A 20,483-nucleotide genomic window follows, 5' to 3' on the forward strand; every position below is an offset into this window, starting at 1 on the left:
AGAGGTGTGAACAACAAACGAAAACCTATCTCTTTTCCACTCAGCCGTGATTTACAAAGACCCTAGTGAGTAGCCCTTCATAGGGAGAAGAAAAAAAAGAAAAAAAAAACACCACAACTTTCAGATTATTTAAAACTCATTTTCTATCTTCTTGTGTGAATATCATTGTATTGTGAATATCCTCCCTCTTCATAAAGAGAGAAACACTCTGTGTACCATATCGTGAATATCATTGTATTGTCAATATGCTCTCCTTTCACTACAGCACACGTCCTAACTCTTCGCCGGTCAGCCTCTATATGAATTTGGTGCCATTCTGCTAATACCTGCCCTCGAATGATCTGATTGGTTGTGACTTCATCGCTAGGGGCGTGGACACACTAGGGGAGTGGTTAGGGGCAGGGAAACGCTCATCGGTCGAGAGGGGTGGGGTCAAAAGGTCAACTAAGATCAAAGGACCTGTCAAGTTTGATGAGAAAGTGTTCATATTACTCTGTCCCCTACTTATCAAACTTGCCTGCAACCACCATCCTCAACACACCTGGACTTGACCCCAACGCCCCCAGAAAATTTCCTACCCATCCCCAGGATGCTATTAAAACCTCAAATGGTTGATTGCTGCCCAAATGAAAACATCTCAATTCTTTTCAATCTGCCTCTGCATCAATCACACTGCTGAAACCAATCCTCATCAAAAATCAAATTATCTCCTGAGATTCTGGATACCATTGTCATCCTCGTCGAGTTCTCTGCATCCTTTGACATCAGCAACTCTATCGTCCTCTCCCTTCTCCAATGCTCCCTAAACAGCACTGGGACCACCCTTACCTTATTAAAATCTTATCTCATAGAACGAAAACAATCAACATCAATAACCGCAACTCCTTCACTGCCCCCTTCTCCTATGGTCCCTCCAGGACTTGTTCTTGGTCCCCTCCTTTTCAACCTCTACCTCAGTGACATTTGTTGCCACAATCTCTGTTTCCACTTCAATCCCTCCTTTCCTAGCCTCTGCCTTCCCTCTTAGAGACTGCAGCCCACTCTTTAAGACAATATCCTGGGCAGAGTTCCCACCATTAGAATTTCTTTCTTGACTCACCTGCTTCTTGCTTGTTTTTGTTTTTTTAAACCAACATTAAATTTGACCCTCCATCCATCTTAGGTCTCTCTTTTCTACCTGTGGCAAATTCTCATCAGCTAGTTTTTCTTTTTGTTTTTTTTACCTGTTTTTTTCTGCTTGTCTCTTCTGGCCCTTGACCCCCTAGCTCCCTCGTTCTGTTTATCTCTAGGCTAATGTCACTTGCTAGGTTCCCTTTCCCAGCCATTATCTTTCCCTAGTTCCTGCTCCCTTGACTTCAAGGGGCGTGCATGTGTGGCTCTGTTTTCCCATCTGGTTTTCACACTCTCCATTGCTTCACCCCTGTGACTGCATGTTCTTTTCGTACTGCAACCTTTTATACATGCCCCTCAGTGTTCAACATAGTATTGATCACATTTCCTTCAACACCACCCATCTCATCAACTGTCTGACTGATATTAAACTCTGGATACCAAAAAACAAAACTACAAACACCTCAAACTCAACTGTGACAAATTTGAACTCATTTGCACAACCAAATCCCTCCCCTCCTCCCACCCCACCTCTCCGCCACCATTGATACCTTCACCCTGTCACCCTCCCTTCAAAGCCATAGCCTTTTTCCTCTTCCTAAACTTTTATTCATTTGTTTGTCACTTTCTCAGTTAGACTACTTTAATTGTATTTTCTTCATGTCCTCCTCCAAATCCCTGAATAACCCCCAACATGTCCAGAGTTCTGCTGCCTCACTCCATACTCAAACCCACTCTCATAACCACATTGTCCATGTCCTCCACTCCACTGCCTCCCCTGCCATCTCTGTTTCCACTTCAACTTCAATTTGCATCAAACTTCTGATGCAAACTGCTCCTTGTCACCTTCATATCTCTCCACAATCTCACTCCCTCCCATCTCATGGACCTCCTCATTGATCCCTCCAGAAAGTGAAGGATCAATGAAGAGCAACTGTTGACACAGATGCTGACACACGTGTCAAATGGGGAGTCTCCTTCATTCACAGCAGCAGGAGTGTCTCTTATACACAGAGGGTTTGTGTGAGCATGTGGACTACACAGGCTTCATCCTGTTTAAGAGAGCACGAGCCATCCTCCAGGAACATTTTGGAATAATCTTTTTCCTGGAGACACAATATTGTTGGTATTGTTTTGTCCTTTGGACAACCTTAACATCTTGGTGCAAGTACAGACAAGGCTTACAGATGTCTCAATCCAGTGTAGTACCTTGGCCTTATCAGGTGAGACCCCCCAGTGTTTCCCAGAACCTCACTACACTTATCAGTGTCCAGGTCATGGTGTCCTATCAGACTTTGAGACAAGATAATTCCTTATTTGGTAAAACCCAAGATAATTCGAAGACCCTCCTTTAGGAAGGACCAAAGAGTATAAAGAAAGAGAACTTCCTCTATCTGTTCAGAGCACTCTGTGACACGGCATATTGCATGTAATGCTCTCCAATGAACATTGGATAAAGAAAGTTAATTTACCCTCATCCGGATTACTTGTCTCTGCATTAAATCTGAACCTTGGGACAGCAACCTTGGAGTACCAGTAGAATTAGGTTGCAACACCCTCCATGACAGAAGCTACCTCATCAAATTTAAATCATTTCTCAAGACACACTTTTTAAAATCCATTTTCAATGTTTGATGGTGCTGATGTTTTCTTTTACTTATTCTTGTAGGTTGCTGCTAGCTGAAATTTGTTCATTCTCTACAAAAGTAATGACATGAATTTCAACAAATTGCTTATTTTCTACACTTGTCTGAACAATACCAGTGGATTTGGTGCCCACATGCTGAGTTAAACTCAACTCAAAGATAAACTTAAAAAAAAATGTCCCCTCTCTCGTCTCCTCTACCTCTTTCTTCTGGCCCTGCTCTCTGCTGTTGTCCATTCTGTACAAAAGTAATGATATGATGTTGAAGGGAATTTGAGCAATCATATGCTGAGGGGCACATATAAGGGGGTGCAGTAAGAAAAGCCTAGGAAAAGAGAACATACAGTCAAGCATATATACGGGGTGGTAGGAAGGAAGATTTTAGGAAAAGAGGAAAAACAAACATACAGTGACAACATGCAGAGGTGAAATATGGTGAAGAGTGGGAAAAGCAGATGGGAAAAAAGGTAAAGAGCATGGGGGGGGGGGGAGATGTGAGACATGGAGGATGGGAAGACCACGTTGTGCACCACTGCCAGACCTCATCTGGCCCACTGCCTGGCAGTTGGGAGCCGCAACAATGAACTTCAAGCTTTGTTTCCCACAGGACCGCAGTGTAAAAAAATGCTGTCTGATATGATTTTCCACACCAAAAAAAAAAAATAAATAAATAAATAAATATAATGTTGAAAACCTTCAAAAAAATAAAAAAAGAAATCACATCTTCTACCTCATCAAAAATGATGAATCTTCTAATTTCACAAGTGACAAGTCTGACTGCTGGACACAAGACATCTCCGTTCACTGGAGTCCATTCTCAGTGCTCTGGAGACTCCACATCACAGTTATCCAATACTGGACAAATCTGTTCCAAACAATGTGATATCACAAATCTTGTACACACTGTAGACCCAGCCTTTAAATTTTGGTTTTCAGTGAGCAAAGAAACTTTCCACTTTCAGCAGATTAATGTGAAAACAGCCTACAGTGTCAAACTCCAAGCTTATCTGTAGAGAATGTAATGTTATGTGCAAACATTTAACTAAAAGAACAAGAAGAAAAAGTGATTTTTAGTTGTGGGGACTTTGCAGATAGTCAACAGTACTTAATTTAAAGCAGTTACCTAAGAAAAAGTCAAAGTTGCAACGGCAACGCTAACTATGTAACACAGGCTACGTGAAAACTAGTGGGGCTAATAAGGGGGACACCATCCCCTCTCATCCCCCTTTCTGTGTGCATCACACTGTCAGACTCAACACTTCACTCAGAGACCTTTCTTCTCCTGAATCATTTAAAGACCAACTGCTTTGGTTTAAAAAAAAAAAAAAAAAAAAAAAAAAAAAAACATTTTGCATTTTGGGCACTGCTGCCTGATAACTTCTGGCCCAGCAAGCAGTTGTGTTTGAGTGACAAACAGGAAGAGCTCTGGTCTGACTAGTCTCACTTTTTCCATCTGCGTCAGGGTTGAGGTGCCTGCTCACACAGATGCAGAAACCTCAGACACCACCCGAACTCCTGACTCCGTTATCTCCATCATCAGGTCATTTTTAAAACGGGTTTTCTCTTTCCAATAAGCTCCCAGTTTTAGTTCAACTTCAGTTGCGAATTGGTGATGTTCAGTGTGTGTGTGTGTGTGTGTGTGTGTATATATATATATATATATATATATATATATATATATATATATACATATACATACACACACACACACACACACACACACACACACACACACACACACACACACACACACACACACACACAAACATAGCGTGGCCAAGAGATAATTATTGTCATTTTCATGCAGAGATATGGACAACTTTGAAGTTTCCTTTGATCTCAGCATGAATTACAAAGACACTTGCATCACTTGCAGGACAGCAGGACGTCTGCCCTCCCGCTAAGTGAAACTATCTGGTGGCCAGCTGACGGACTCGGTGATATTTAACTCAACATTTCATACATTCACACTCAATTGTGATTGTTCATGATGCTTCATCGGGCTGTCTCTAACACACGAAGAACAGGTCTGACTTGGCTCCGTCTAACTCCTGGACAGCCTCCAGCACACACTGACCCACCTGACAGCACAGCCTGTCCTTCTCCATCGTCTCGGCTTTCGGTAGGCAGCAACTCCAAACTCTTCCTTTCCTCTCCAGACATGAGAACAACGTGTTCTTTCAGGGCTCAAACTTCTCCGTCCAAAGTTCCGGCCGCCAGCTGAGAGTTTAGTCTTGACTGACGTGACACAGCTCCGGTGGGCTTTAACCAGCTTCAGCTGCAGCGGGGCTGACCCCTCCCACTCCGGTCAGCCACACCCCCTCTGATCAGCCCCTCCCACTCCGATCAACGATGCCTAGTTTGCCTAATAGGACGGTTCGCCTCTGCCCCTATATTGTGTAATATATTTATTCTTTCCAACCAGTCAGTGGTTCCTAAATTGTTGTTCAGAGTTCTTTCAGAAAAAGTCCATGACAACTGCACCAAACTCAGTTGACAGACTTAACAATTTGTGGCTGGAACAATGATCTTTTCCACAGTATATGAATATGGAATGAAGGCGAGTTTGACTGTAGAGGTCAATGGTGTCAAAACCACAGAGAAAGATTTGTGTGCGTAAATTGACTGACACAATGAAAGAATTTCACAAAGAATTTCTTTAGGTCAGGTAATTTAATCAGATGAATCTTTGTGCCGATATTGAAACCATGAAGCATCAGTTTTAACCTGAATGAAAAAGTAAAACAAACTACATTCACACACTTCACTGGCACCCTCACTCACACTCACTCTTTCATTCACAAACACACAAACACATGTGGATGAAGACAAAAACAAGAGATGGAATGGCAAGTGGACCAAGAACCACTAAAACACCGGAAAGCTGGTAGTAACATTTAGGACTTTGGTCTTTTCAGTGTTAATTTGGATGACAGCGGACACCCCACATGGACATTATAACAGCAGAAAACACAGAAGGCATCCTGACATTTAAAAGTAAAAAAGCTGTAAACTATCTAACTATAATGTTCATCTACCTAAATCTGCCACTTCAAAACTATTTTCACCTGTAATTTAGAAACAAGTCTAACTTCCCTCCATCACAGTATATTACAGTGAGTGATGACTGACATATTGCTCCTGGAAGACTGATATTTTAGAAAAAAGCTGATACCCAGTGAAAAGAAAAGAAAGAAAAATTACAAACACACAAACTACACAATGCTGGCAACAATAAACATCACAAAGGAGGGAGGACTGCAAGGATGGGGAATGAGGCTTCGATTTGTTCTGTCAAATGGGAGTGCTTTTATACCCTTCAAAAGACAAATGAAATCACGTGAAACAAGAGGTTAAAAGAAGTAATTCACTGTCATCATAGCCCTCCTGTTAGATGCTTTCAGAATCATATGGTTCATTTGGTTGGACAAAACACTGTTTTACCATCAATCAGTCCCCAAATAAAAATACGTCTCTTTCAGCATGTTTCTTCACACATACAATCCCATTTTTTCTACTGTACCACCCACATTTCCCTGACTGTCTGACCCCCTACCCTGACCTGAGTTTTACTCTCAGTCCCGTCATAGCTCATCATGAGCAGCAGCTTCATCTGCTTTAAGCTTGAACTCTGCCACAGTGATTTTTCCATCTCCGTTTCGGTCCTGGTTGGAGAACATGTTGTCAATGATGCGGTAGGGATCGAAGCCAGGGGCCAGGCGACCTTTGCCGTCATTCACCTGCTGCATGATGTAGTCAGTAAACTGTGGAGACACAGGAGCGATCAAAGGGGGTAAACTGATGGTCATGTAAAATGTGATTAAAATGATTATATATTTTATGGAAAATAAAAAATATTCCAACAACTTGTTATCTCGTACCTCTGAGGGCTCAACCACCTGGTTGTTGTCTTTGTCCATCTCCTCAAAGAGGTCAGGAGACACATCCTGGTTCCAAATGAACATGTAGCCTTCAGGAAGTCCTTCCTCCATGTCTACCAGTTCAATGTCAAACACCAGCACAGCACTGCCTGGGACTTCATCTGCTACACACACAAACACACACACACATTCATCATTCAAAACAACAACTGTAACTCATGTAACTGTAAGAAATCTAAAACTTCTGTAGCTGTATGTAGACATAGGTTTCTGCTCGTTGACAAAAGACTCTAAGGTCTTTTTTCCCTGAAATATTGGAAGAACTCTGCATCTGATCTGGAGGATTGGAGACCACATTGGGCACCACTGCCAGACCTCATCTGGCCCACTGCTTGGCAGTTGGAAGTTCAATACATCATCTGATTATAGCAATGAGTTCAATACAGAGTTCAATGCATCATCTGACTGAATTCCCCCTTAACAAACTCTGTGTTTGGAGACACTGCTTGTATCTTCCTGTGTGTAAATTGTCACCTATATTCCACAATATACTTATTCCTTCCAACCAGTTGTGTTGAAGGAACTGATGAACATTATGCTACGGGTTCAATCACAAGACACTGGAGAATAATGTATGAGGATCAGGTCAGGTCAGGTGGTGTGTCAGACTTTGTTTTCTAATCAAAGTTAAAACTGTGAGATATAATCAAATGAAAGTTTTGTATACATGTGGTGGATTAAGACGGGAAGGGCCTCGGGGTATATAAGCAAGTGTGATTCAGTAGCAATTCAGTGTGAACTCAGACCCCGCTGATACTTGCTTTATCTTTAACTTTATCCACATCGGACTCTGAAGACTCAGAGTCCTTTTCTCTACTGAGAAAATGGAAAAAATGTTCATGATGGGTACCACTGCCTGACCTCTGCTGTTAACTAAATTGCTGTTCAGAGTGCTTTAAGAGAAAACTTCCATGACAACACATACACACCTCGGCTACTGGAAACTAGGCTGCGTGTTTGATGTGCACTTATGGCTGACAGACTGTGGAGAGAAATAAATATAGAACAGACTTCCTCTATTTTCTGTTAACCTAAAGCACTGTGGGTACTAAAAATACATCCATTTTCCATTTATTTCCATATACATACAATTAAGATGAGCAGATGTTAATAATTATTCTTTGTTTGTGGTGCCAGTCTGGGGAGGCACGCTTCACGTTTCAACCAGGCTAAACAAACTCAAGGTGGGAACCAGGAAGCCAAAATGTAAAAACATGATCGCTGCTGTCTTCCAGGTGATAGCCATAACAGGATTCAGATGTTCAGTAATGAATGACTCTTCCTTACAAAGCAATAAGGATCTGTTTTATGTCTTGGTTTATGTGCTGGTATGTGACTTACTAACTCCTCTCTCCCCGTAGCCCAGGTGGGGGGGGATAACAAGGTGCCTTTTCTCTCCCACACACATCTCCATCAGTCCATCCTCCATCCCTGGAACAACCTGGTTGGCTCCCAGGACAATGTTGTATGTCTTTCCATAATTATGCCTGAAACAAAGTGAGATTTGCAGAGCAACTGTACTGTACTTTTTTGAGGGTTAATGTTAAAAGTTTTTGTTCCTTTCTCCTGGCCAGGATGAAAAGTGAAGCAGAAGATAAAAACATTAAGGCTTGTCAGCATTTTATCAAGCGCCTTTCCTTTGGTGAGAAACAAAAACTTGGTTTGTTCCCAGGAGCTAATGGGAGGGTGAAACTCATGTCAAGGTTATCTTGAGTTTCACAGTCATAATGTGTTCTTTTAGATTGCTTTGCAGAATGTCGTCCTACCTTAACAATGACAAGTTTGCAATCACTTGTGCTATGAAAGCAATAAAATTGACAAGACTATTTTTACTATCAAATGTGTTCCTATGAAATTTTTCACAATAAACATTAATCTTAGTGATTTATATGATCCCTGATTCTTCCTTTAGCACCAACAGCAGGTCCACTCCGTATACATATGTCTAGGATCTTTTTCATCCAAGGAGACCTTTCAGAGTCTCATAGAAGTTCACTCACGTGGAGTCAATGGATGTGCCGTCCATCAGAGAGGCATTGTAGTGATATTTCACAAAGTCTCCTTTCTTTGTCTGCTTATCACACCCTGCTGGCTTGTAGATGACTGTGATGTCAGTGCTGTCTGAAGGGTTGTGGAAGTCGATGATGTGAACATCAAACACCAGCACAGCTGAACCAGGGATCTTAGAGCCTGAGAGAAACATGGTGAGAAAAATAAAGAAAAAATCCCAAATTAAATGTTGTTGATAAACACAATATTCACATATTTTTTATAGTAAATATATTAGACCAGTAAGCAGCATGTATTTGTGTCCTTATCTTGCCCAGAAATACAAAATAAATTTCTGACCCACTCTCAGATATTTCTGAGAATTTAGGAAGTTGGAGAAATGTGACAAGCAGTGTTATTATTACTGATAAGAAATGATGAGTTCTTCCTGGATTTGAGGCCAAGTTCACTGTACCCACCACACAGACAGAGTCTGTCATCGGCAAGAGAAATTTACTGATTGAATACATATTCTGATTAAACTGTGAAAAAATCCACATCAGTGTATCTAATCACTGCACAGACACACACCTGTGCCTTCTTCCCCATAAGCAAGATGCGGTGGGATGGTGATGGTGCGTCTCTCTCCAACACAGACGCCAATCAGACCTTCGTCCATGCCAGCGATAACGTAGCCTTGACCCACATAGGTGTCATAGGTACGGTTACGAGAGTAGCTGTGGAACACAAAATATCAGCAAACTTTTATTATTCCACCAAATGGAGAAAAATTACAGTCAATCATAAAAACTGAAAGGACAAATTTTGCTCTTAGTATTCAGTTGTTGAGGGAATCTTTTTCTCAGATGGCGTGTTAAACATTGTGTTGTACTGTATTTTTCCACTGGTAAAATAAAAATAAGTCACAACCCATGTCTGTATAAAGAGCAAAAGGTCTGCTGATGCTAATGAGCTTTAGGCAGCTGTCAGAAAAGAACAAACGTATATTGGCCAGGAAGTTAAAAAACCACCAGCCCTCAAAATAACAAACTGAGAGATAGCAAAAACAGGATACACAACGAGGGTATGACAACCAGCATTACAGCTGCAGCGCAGTTGTCATCAAGGATGTATTTGTGGTTTCTTAAGATCTAAAGGAACATTAGGGTGACATTTCATTTGTATAGGAGGAAGAAAGCATTGATCTTAGAGCAAAAAGTTTCCTTTGTTGTAATTAGTGAATAACATGCATACAAAATATATTTTTACAGTTTGAACTTTTTTTTTTAATAGCTTTAAAGTTTGACTTTTTTTGAAGCGGGTTGTGGGTGTTGCTGAAGGGCTGGGCACACCCTGGACAGGTCACCAGTCGATACAGAGACAGACACTCACACGCAGACCTACGGACACTTTGGAGTCACTAATTAATTTAAACATGCATGTTGTCAAGTAGCACCGGGTAAGTTTGAGACCCCAGCACGGTGCCCCCACAGAGACCAGACACTCTAAACACTAAGGGCCATCAGTGAACTATGAACTCAAGGAAGATGTGGAAAAAAACATGATTTTGTGAATGCAATGTGACAAAAATATTACTAAATGGGAGTAAAAGGTAATAACTTTAATAGTGAATCAAAAGTGACAAATTTAAATGCAATGATTTTCTAATACACTTCAAGAAGTTAATGCTGAGATTGTGAAATATTGACTATTTGTGAAATGTCAACCAAAATGCCATATCAATACGATATGAAATAATTTCTTAATATATAGAAATAGTGAAATGATAGCCTGGTAAAACCGGACATGCAACCACATGCAACCCTCCCAAAAGAGGAACTTTGATAGAAAACAAATGAGCTAATGGAAAGTACCCAACTTATCTGGCCAGAATAAATGACAGGATATGGTGAACAAATAAGGCAATTATAAAAGTGTTTGGTGAACATAGACAACTAGGTGTGGAAAGAGCGAAGTGCGTATAAGAAGGCAGTGTCGGCAAAGTTCTGGGGAGTTCGCCCTGGCTCCACTGAGGGTGCGTCTGAGATTGTATCACTGGAGAAAGAGGAACTCTGCAAGTATTTAAAGTATTTAAAGTAGTGCTGTGATTTGATGATCCCTTTACGATATGATTGCCTGATTTATTTACTGAATTGTTATGATTGTGTGCACCGCTGTATTAACCCTGCATATAGAGCCTGCAATAAAGACACTGCCTGTTTCAGAAAAGATTATTATCTCATCACCATTATTTTAGCTTCTTCATCATGATGGCTTGACATCACAGAAGGTTCTGAAAGGTTATCTTAACTATTGTTTCCACTTCAATGAATACATAACAGACCCTTAAAGCTAATGGATCCAAGCATTTCCTAGTGATTCACCAGGAAAGCTGCTGTGAACCGGCATGACCAGTAGTGATTTGCAGTCGTAGCTACTCTACTGTGCACTGGCTTCTGGAAGAAGCAGGGTAGATGGCCAGATGAAGGCAGTTAGAAGCTAGGTGAGTTTCCTCTTTACCAGCTTAAGACAAATCTTTAGAAATTCGACCCAGGGCAGTGCTTGATAGAACTGAGATTCAGACCCTTTAAACAGAGAGCTTGTCCAGTGGAGTCCTGCAACAGGGGCTCACACCGGGGATCTGACAATGGCTATGGATGGTTTGAGGAAACCCTTGAAGGCATGGGGAGAATATACAACCTCCACACAGAAAGTAACCGTACCCCAGAACTCGGTATTGTGGGGCAACAGCACTAACCATTGTGCAACTGGGCTGCCCTGAAGTTTTGAGCCTGGGTTTTATGTAGCCCTCAATATTAAGTGCAAAGAGAAATGCTGCCATCCTGTGGCTATTTAAAGTACATCAGAATTTAAGTAGGTCAAACCAACAGAAATGAAAAGTCATTTCTTTTTCTGACCCAAAGATAGACAACTTCTGTGAACAACATGATGCATATGAAATGTGGAAACACACCTGGAATCAAAAAATGTTCCATCAAGGAGGCTGCCATTGTAGTGATATCGTACAAAATCTCCAGAGACTGACTTCCTGGTGCAGGACGCCGGCACATTCTGATTGGTCACTGCAATCCCATCTCTGGGGTTGTGGAGGTCCAGGAGTACAACATCAAACACCAACGATGCCTGTCCGGGAATGTCACTGCCTGGAGTCAGAGGAAGGAGAAGGAGGATTGAAGAGGATAGAAGAATGAGGATGAAACCATGAGCAGGATCAGTGTTTCACTTTAACCTCGTCAAAACACTTTGTATTAAAATTGTTTCATGAAATATTACTCCCAAAGTCTAGAATGGTGATGAAAAATTATGTAAATGTGAAATTCTCCAAATATATGTAATATAAGGAGATAAATATAACAACAACTATCAAAAAAACATATTTTGTTATTATTTATACACACAAGTGCAACATGTAAGAAATACAACTACAATGCACTCTTTTGACACGTGAGTTGATCTTATCCTGTCGTTTTTTTGTGTCAGTGTCTACGCACTCAACTGTAGATCACTGATAATATTTATCATTTTTGATATCTGGAAAATATTTTTAAAAAAATGTTTGACAAACATTAATAAAAAAAAAAAAAAAAGCAATGATACTTTAAATTAAAGCTTGCACTGTCAAAGTGTGCAATGTATAACAATAGTACATGCTGTCGAATCAACCATTTTATATTATTTTAAAAGGCGCTGAAGCTTTTAAGGACTTGAGGCCTCTGCATTTTCTCAAAGAAACAAACAATAATAAAAAAAATGAATACTTCACCATCTCCATTCTCCCCATATCCAAGTGACGGAGGCATAGTGATAATGCGTCTCTCTCCAACACACATTCCCAGAAGCCCCTGATCCATCCCAGCAATCAGCCAGCCAATCCCAACGTAGGTGTCATAGGTGCGCATGCGGGTGTGACTGCAGAGAAGGTTTGTGTTGGTGAGTGTGAGTGGGTTTGTAACACGCTGCAGGGATCATTAAACCAAACAAACCTGGAATCAAACAGCGTCCCATCCAGCAGTGTGCCGTTGTAGTGATAACGGACGTAGTCAGACACCTCCACCTTTCTGGAGCAGGTTGCGGGGGTGTGGTACGTGTTGATCTGGACGCCGTCCTCTGGGTTCCACACATCAAGCAGCAGGACGTCAAAATGAAGGATGGAGTCGGGAGGGATGATATCACCTGAAGAGAAGAGAAAAACAAGTCACTTGATGCTTTGAGACATTTCCTTTTACAGGTCATAGTTTCTTGACTTAATTTCTTCACTTTCAGTCAACCACTAATTGTTTTGCTTGTTTTTTTTTATACTGTATAAACTGAATGTTAACTGATTAAACAAGCTATTAAAATACCAGACTGATAAAAAATGTTTTCAGCACTTTTGGTCATTGTATAGATAGAAATCAATCCTTTATTTACCTCAAAATAAAATTAAATAAATAGATGAAATGATAAAGAAAGGAAGTTGTAGCTGTCTTGTGCACACTGGGCTACAGGACTGGGAGTTTTTAAGGTCTTGTCCTCTCACTGGATAAAATTCCAAACTCCCATGATGCTTCTAATATTATGAACAACTTTTTGGAAGACCAAGCAATAGCGTTTGGTTTTAATATTTATTTTATTGCAGAACAGAAGGTAAGACCTCTGATGGGAGCGGGGGGAGGAGGTGTGCAAGGACTGTGTTGGTGGCAGGCAATCAATCTTTAAGTTTAAATTGAAAGATTTATTAAATTTCTTTCTACATTCTCCACAGACTCCCTCCCATGTTAATCTCTCTCTGTTATGTTCCTTCTAATAAAGACCGGTAGCAGAGTATCTACCCACCGCTTTTACCTGTCCGCACACGCCTCCGCTCTTCTCTTTGCTCCATTATCTAAATATTTCATGCATGTGCAACACACGCACACCGACACACTGTTCACTGCGTGTAACAAACACACACTGCCTTGGTTCATATACAGATCACAATCTATGAAGCGCATCTATGTGGTGCATATCTTCTAACATTTGAACCACATTTAAGAACATCTGAGAACCTTTTCCTGGAGCATCTTACTTTGCTTCCTGGTCTGTGATGTACCTGTGACATCATTCAGCATTGATGTCCGGGAGCAGCCCACTTCTCTGTATTTCCTCCTCTATGACAATGCAAATTGGTGCCTTCTTTAGAGCGGATAGTTTTTGTCCAGAAAGTTTCTGCCAGTGTCCAAACCAAATTCTCTCAATGTCATGGTGAGGTGCATGAATAAGCGCCAGCTCGTTCCCAGTTCGTAAACAACATATTTTAGCCCAAATGATGACATGATGGGGTCATAGAGATAGGCTGATATGGGAGAACACAGTCAGATGTACACACCGTATCCCTGCTTTCCATAGGCGAGGTGAGGTGGAATCTTGACCAGTCGCCTCTCGTTGACACACATCCCAACCAGAGCTTTGTCCATCCCTTCAATCAGCTGCTTTCTACCAACAAACACATTGTAGGTACTGCCACGGTCATAGCTGAAACAAAAAGATAAAGACACATCATCAAAACATGTCTGGCAGTGCACTCGTTTATTTGCTTGTTCCAGCTATAAATAAAAGTGACAGTGCTTTTAAAGGCAAAGCTATTTTTGATTTGAGGTCAGAGTTTAGTCAGCTTCCCTTCAAGCCTCTGGTGTGATAATCTGACATTCTTGACTTTATTCAGGAATATTTACAAAGTGCATAGAGGGTCTTTCTATAACACAGGGCCACGCTACTACTGCAGGATACTTAAGAGGTTTATAAAAAATACAAAGGTCTTCTTGGACCTCTGGAGGTCTGAGGACAGTGGTCCCCAAAGTGAATGTGGTCTCCAACCAGACTCAATTAATTGACAATATCTGGTCTAAAAGTGTCCATGTGACCAGTCTGGCTGTTGTTGGTATGAAAGGAGCTTGGAGCTGCTGGGTGAAGTCTTGGCTTCAGGCACGCAGAGCTCAGTCGTCCTGCTTGCCTGCGTGGCTCTCATGGATGAAACACTCACAACGCGCACTTTTACGCACCGCGCACGCTGCTGTCTCCGTGCAGCCGGTCTGCAGCATAAAGTCCGGTAAAGTGACTCTGACCTGACAACACTCACCTGGAGTCGAACTTCTTGCCGTCCGGAAAAATGCCGTTGTAGTGATACCTGACATAGTCGCCTACTTTGACCGCGCGCACGCACTGATCCGGCACGAAGGTTTTCTCAATGAAGATATCGTCTAACGGTACCGGAGGAGCGTTGCAGGCGGCGAACGCAACCAGAACCGACAGATACAACATCCTGTGCACACACTGGACCATTTTCATTTCCGACCGACGACCAGGCGATGGAGATAAGTGAGGGCTCGACCTGTTTGTGGACCGCCTCGGTGCTCACCGGTAGCCTACTTTAGTTTCCTCTGCTCAGGCTTGGACAGAAGCCCTTTCCTGCGAGCACAGAAATGATCACCTGTCAAGCCGGAAAAAAACGCACCATTTCCGGTTAAACTTTCACACATTAAAACCTCGCATTGTGACCGAAGTGCCATGATTTGGTATTTAAGCTTAACTAAACAAGAGTTTAAATATATATACGACAGTTTCCCTTTGAGATACAAACAAAAATAATCAGTAGCATCACCTTTTAGTCGCTTGACTGCGCTCTTATTTTGATACACATCCTGTCCCACTCTCCCTCTTTCCTGCTGGCTTGACGCACCTCGGGATTGAATGGGGTAGTTTGGGCACCACGTATTGCTCTTGCGCAGTGAGATGTGTCAACGTGGTACCGTCAGGGGTCTGCAGGGCAGACACTTCCTCTGGGTCCACCTCAGGGACAGTGGTCAACATCTGGCCTCTGGTTTTCACGCATATTGTCACTATTAGCTGCAGAACATGCACAATAGGTCTGATGTGTAATGGCGAACATGGATCTTGTTGTGTTGTTGTGTTGGTGGGCCCTCGGAGGTGGGGGAGGAGGGGTGTGTGGGGGGGTCGACTAAGTAGGAATGCTCCTACGTGGCAGTGGGAGGAGGGACGGTCCTGCCCCTGAGGTCTAATTAGTCCAGAACCAGAGTCCAACTTTGGGTATAATATCAGGCCCAGGAGTTCAAGTCCAACTCGTCGAAAAACTACCAATGAAAATGAAGTGCAGACTTACTGGGTCACTCGCGGTGTTGTGTCAGGTTTCTCCTTGTACAGTAAGAGCAGCTCTGATTGACTTTTTTCGGTAGGTGGAGCAGCTCCAGCAGCCCCCACCCTCCGGAGCCTCTGATCCAGGCCTTCGCCCGGGGGAGGAGACGCTTCGTCCGGATACGCGTTGGAAGACCCGAGCTGTTCATCCAGCCCAGCCCCCTTCTTTCCACCATCCACCTAACTTAAAAATGGCTCCCTCCTCTTCATCCCGACTCTTTGCTGCGCTCCTAATCGCGCTTTCTGTCTGCGAGGTGAACTCCCAATACGAAAAGTACAGTTTTAGGAGTTTCCCCAGACATGAGCTGATGCCTCTGGAGGCCGCCTACAAGTACGCCCTGGACCAGTACACCGGGGAGAAGTGGCAGGAGACGGTGGAGTACCTGGAGGTGTCTCTGCGGCTCTACCGGCTGCTGCGGGACAGCGAGGCCTTCTGCAACCTCAACTGCAGCACCGTGCGGCTGGACGACGAGCAAAAGTTTGCGGAGTTTCCGGAGCTGCGGGCTTTTGGCAACGTGATGAAGAGGGCTCAGTGTCTGAAGCGGTGCAAGCAGGGACTGCCCGCTTTCAGGCAGACCATGCCCAGCCGGGACACCATAGATGACTTTGAGAGCAGAGAGCCGTACAGGTATCTGCAGTATGCTTACTTCAAGGTAAGCAGACCTCTGAGTCAGATCTAATTCAGTTTATCTGAGTGATTGGTGGTTGTGAGGACTAGTCGACCAAAGGTTTCCATTCTTACATGATGGACAGTGATGTTTCCTGACGTCACCTACAGGACATGCCACGGCTGCACAGGGAGGCTTTGCTCTGCAGAACAGGACGTTTAAACTACACATTATGCATCTCCTGTTTCTGTATAGAAACACGAATCAACTCGTGCCATGCTTGTCTGTACAACAATAAGTTCCTACCTGTTTTAGAAGAGCTCATGTTTACGCCTAGAGGCATGTAGTTGTGACTGTTTAGGACTATTAAGTGTACATAACTCATACAAACTACAAACTAAAAAGAACATCTATAAGAAAAATTCTGAATGAAGTTCAGAAGTTTCAGAAATGAAAAACATAACAAACACAAGCTCCCAGAAAGGTCAAACTGGGGTTTGTGGATAGCCTCCTTCAGACTCTTTTATCTCTATCACTCTACTGTGTTTGATACCTCGTGAAACACGCACATAACCATAACCATAAGCATATGTAATCAAAACATTAGTTTCACAAAAGAGAAGACAAGACATACACAGGATACATTTTTGTCAAAGGGCTTGACTTAACCTGACGTGGACCACGAAGCTGACTGTCAGCTAGTTCATTTGGGTTCACCTACAGCCACATGAAAGCAGCAAAGTGATAATATCCCACAGGAAGCACAAAAAAAAAAAAGAAGAAGAAACTGTGATAGCTAGTGAATTATTAAAAAACTGTTGACAATATGTGTCTGTCATAGTCTGACAATCTGGCCAAGGCTGTGTCTGCTGCTCACACATTCCTGCTGAAACACCCAGATGATGAGATGATGCAGAAGAACATGGCCTACTACAAGAGTCTGCCTGGGGCTGAAGAGCACCTCAAAGACCTGGAGACTAAATCCTATGAGGTAAACACCCCCCTCACCCCCCCCCCCCCCCCCGCACACACAAGCACAACCGCACAAAGGAGTCACACCCACACTCAGATGTTTCAGAATAAGTGCATATGCACACTGATGATGTTGTGGCTGCCTGTGGTTGGCTCCTGAAAAATAAGAAGGATGCTGGAATTTGTTCTGCTGCTGGCTAAAACACTTAATTCAGTTCACTGAAAATGTGCTTAATACAGACGATTCATATTATCCTCATGCAGGCATACAGTAGAGCTCAATCTTATATAAATGCATGTATCATCATTTTGCTTTGCTTTGATAAGAAGGTTAATATCAACTGAGTGTTTCAGTGACTGACTGTCATTTTGTCTTCCAGACGTTGTTTGTGCGTGCAGTAAGGGCGTATAATGGGGACAACTTCCGTACTTCAGTGTCAGACATGGAGCTGGCTCTGAGGGACTTCTTCAAGGTCTATGACGAGTGTCTGGCTGCATCTGAGGGCCCGAGAGATGTCAAAGACTTTAAAGACTTCTACCCCTCCATAGCTGGTCAGTACATCTCCATATGAAGTTTTTAGCACAAGCTGAACAGCCATTGTCTTTTGCCACGACGCTTATGTTATTATTTGATTTCAAAAATCCAAGCGGTCTCTGTTTATTTCCTTTCTCTGCAGATCATTATATAGAAGTCCTTGAGAGGAAAGTGACATGTGAAAGTGACCTGACACCTGTTGTCGGGGGATTTGTTGTTGAGAAGTTTGTGGCCACCATGTACCACTACCTGCAGTTTGCCTATTACAAATGTGAGTATCGTTTTGTGGTCCCTTACACATAACCTACACTTTTGAATGGAACAACCATCTAACTGTCATGTCTGAGGTCACCTTTTTTGTTACTAAGTTGAACTTGTTTTGCTTTCAGTGAATGATCTTAAGAATGCAGTACCGTGTGCAGCCAGCTACATGCTGTTCGACCCCAGTGATAAAGTTATGGTGAACAATGTGGCTTATTACAAGTTTCACAAAAGCCAGTGGGGCCTGACAGAGCAGGACTTCCTCCCCAGATCAGTAAGACATGTTAATTATTGATACCTTCTGCCCTTGAACTAAAGTTTCAATGAGAATGAGGAGAGTTGTATTTATTGGTCTGAAACAGGCTAGCTAAATAAGGATTTTTAAGGTTTCCTATCTTTTTGCCAGAAATATTTTCTTTTTAAAGTATTTTTAAGCTAAGCTTTTTAGCTAATAGCTACGCTATTTTTAAGATAAGCTTTTTTATGCATTTATTCCAATGGCAGTAAGTGGCTGAAAAACCAACAGGAAGTAGGGTAGCCAGGCTATAACATGGTGTGCACATTAACCACTCAGAGTGAGAATGAGTGTTACAGGGATAGTTAGACATTTGGAGAAATGCGCACTAATCTTCTTGTCTTTAGGAAATTACATTGTCACATTGTGTGGCAAATATCAACTTACACCAGCTGGTTTGCTTAGCTTAGCAGAAGTCCTCAAAGGACTGAAATGAGCGTTGTTGCTCCTGACTTCCTTACTGTGTTGGCGAGTCTCCAGGAAGTTACTGCTCCCGCCCAAGAAATGGGCTGACAGACCACTAGCCCTCCCCAAAAACCGCAAGCTGCCATTTTTACCAAGTATTTGTTTGATGCCCACATTATATGAAGTGAAAACTGTGACTGTTCCTTGGAAGGTGAGTGATGACTTTGTTCCACCTCTTCTGGACAGAATCAGAATGGCTCTGTCTTTGTGCTTAGCTGCTAGTTAGTATCTCAGTGGCATCAATCTCAATTTAGGCATATAAGATACCATATACAAAGATGCTATATCCGTAAAGTTCTCAGGACTATCTACAAGTGAAACTGATTTGGCCTCTAATCTCCTTCTCTGTTGCTGGTCTTTGTTTTCCACATGATGCAATAATTGTTCTTGTTGTGTGTCTGTGTTTGCTGCAGGAGGCAGTGCGGTACTACAATCAGACCACCATGCAGCTACAGATGCTGGAGTTCTCCAAACAGCGCCTTGTAAGCGACGATGAGGTGTGTACCTGTGTAGCCATTTTTCAGTTTTGTGTGTTGGGCGTTTTTGTGTGACTCTTCCGGCCAGTGTGTTACAGTATCTTTGGGCAAGGGGGGGGGGGTAGGGTTAAAAAACATACCAGAACAAATCTCATGAAAATCTTGAGACATGATTTTTTTTGCAGCTACCAAATGATCTGTTCTTGTGTAACTTATGGAAAAATCCTAGATTTTTCTGTGTGGTCACATGATGCCCCGCAGTACAATGTGGGCCCTGTCTGTATCAGGCTGCAGTGTCACAGACAGCCATGAGGCGGCAGCATGACACTTCATTTCTTTAAGTTATTGTGCTGCAGTACAAGGACTGTGGCCATGAGGGCAACCCAACATACACCAGGATCACATGCTGTACATGGCAAATACCATTCACTCTTTGACTGTAATCTCATTAGTAATGCCAGGTATGAGAAATCACAGATAGGACTGCTCGTAGGTGCATTTATTCTAATTCGTTTGATGCAAAATGTCATTTAGAAGCAATGCAGTCCGTCCTGAGCCATCTCTGGCTGATTCCCGTGTGTTTTTGTGTCCACAGGGGGAGGTGGTGGAGTTTATAGATGAGTTCCTGGGTGAGGACGAATAGCTAACTGCGTAAACACTGAAAAAGAAAGATAAACAATGAAACACCACAAGTTTGTATTTATTGGATTTTGTAAGATCATCTGATTGGTCACTGAGTTTTTACCTTGCACCTCCATTTCCTGAATGTTTTTCCTAGATACAAACCAGCTCAGAACTATGGATGTTCAGTGCAGTGGCTAAATGATTTAAGAAATATTTTTACTTACTGTTTTTTGAGATAATTCTTTCACTGTGAATCATGATGTGATGTTGTCTTTTAAAAAGTGTCCTTTCTTCCATAAAACTTTACAAATATGATCTCTTTCAAGTCATTTTTATAGTGTTGCTGTAGTTTCTGATATTATATAGTTTCT

The 20,483-nt window shown here is 42.3% G+C and overlaps 3 protein-coding genes across 5 annotated transcripts in view; 1 reads left to right on the forward strand and 2 right to left on the reverse strand.

Moving 5' to 3' along the window:
* Window positions 1-5,003, reverse strand: part of LOC115051010 (uncharacterized) — a 34,097-nt gene extending 29,094 nt beyond the window's left edge. For both annotated transcript variants that reach the window (XM_029514242.1, XM_029514243.1), the window contains exon 1: window positions 4,837-5,003. In XM_029514242.1, the coding sequence (XP_029370102.1) occupies window positions 4,837-4,863 (27 nt within the window). In that variant the 5' untranslated portion in view covers window positions 4,864-5,003. The remainder of the gene's footprint in view (window positions 1-4,836) is intronic.
* A 416-nt stretch (window positions 5,004-5,419) lies between these two features.
* Window positions 5,420-15,133, reverse strand: fkbp9 (FKBP prolyl isomerase 9). 2 transcript variants are annotated; one of them, XM_029514184.1, is made up of 10 exons: window positions 14,804-15,133; window positions 14,054-14,199; window positions 12,690-12,879; window positions 12,470-12,615; window positions 11,660-11,849; window positions 9,277-9,422; window positions 8,697-8,886; window positions 8,038-8,183; window positions 6,637-6,797; window positions 5,420-6,519 (listed from the first exon to the last, which is right to left on the reverse strand). In XM_029514184.1, the coding sequence occupies exons 1-10, from the start codon at window positions 15,010-15,012 to the stop codon at window positions 6,340-6,342; spliced, it is 1,704 nt and encodes a 567-aa protein (XP_029370044.1). In that variant the 5' UTR covers window positions 15,013-15,133; the 3' UTR covers window positions 5,420-6,339. The 2 variants fall into 2 exon arrangements, with proteins under 2 accessions (XP_029370044.1, XP_029370043.1); XM_029514183.1 differs by having other exon boundaries at window positions 6,637-6,800.
* Window positions 15,134-15,769: 636 nt separating this feature from the next.
* On the forward strand, window positions 15,770-20,427 carry crtap (cartilage associated protein). Its single transcript, XM_029514293.1, has 7 exons — window positions 15,770-16,529; window positions 17,326-17,475; window positions 17,837-18,008; window positions 18,134-18,262; window positions 18,381-18,526; window positions 19,426-19,509; window positions 20,084-20,427. The coding sequence occupies exons 1-7, from the start codon at window positions 16,068-16,070 to the stop codon at window positions 20,129-20,131; spliced, it is 1,191 nt and encodes a 396-aa protein (XP_029370153.1). The 5' UTR covers window positions 15,770-16,067; the 3' UTR covers window positions 20,132-20,427.
* The last annotated feature ends 56 nt before the right edge of the window (window positions 20,428-20,483 follow it).

This window comes from Echeneis naucrates, chromosome 11, assembly GCF_900963305.1.
Source record: "Echeneis naucrates chromosome 11, fEcheNa1.1, whole genome shotgun sequence".
NCBI classification, from domain to species: Eukaryota; Metazoa; Chordata; class Actinopteri; order Carangiformes; family Echeneidae; genus Echeneis; species Echeneis naucrates.

Coding starts and splice junctions, on each gene's coding strand:
- fkbp9 (XM_029514183.1), bottom strand. CDS start 15,012: ATGAAAATGGTCCAGTGTGTGCACAGGATGTTGTATCTGTCGGTTCTG. Junction 9,423..11,659: donor GGAACATTTTTTGATTCCAG/GTGTGTTTCCAC, acceptor TGTGTTCCACAG/CTACTCTCGTAACCGTACCT. Junction 6,520..6,636: donor AGGTGGTTGAGCCCTCAGAG/GTACGAGATAAC, acceptor GTGTCTCCACAG/TTTACTGACTACATCATGCA.
- crtap (XM_029514293.1), top strand. CDS start 16,068: ATGGCTCCCTCCTCTTCATCCCGACTCTTTGCTGCGCTCCTAATCGCG. Junction 16,530..17,325: donor TGCAGTATGCTTACTTCAAG/GTAAGCAGACCT, acceptor TGTCTGTCATAG/TCTGACAATCTGGCCAAGGC. Junction 18,527..19,425: donor AGGACTTCCTCCCCAGATCA/GTAAGACATGTT, acceptor TGTTTGCTGCAG/GAGGCAGTGCGGTACTACAA.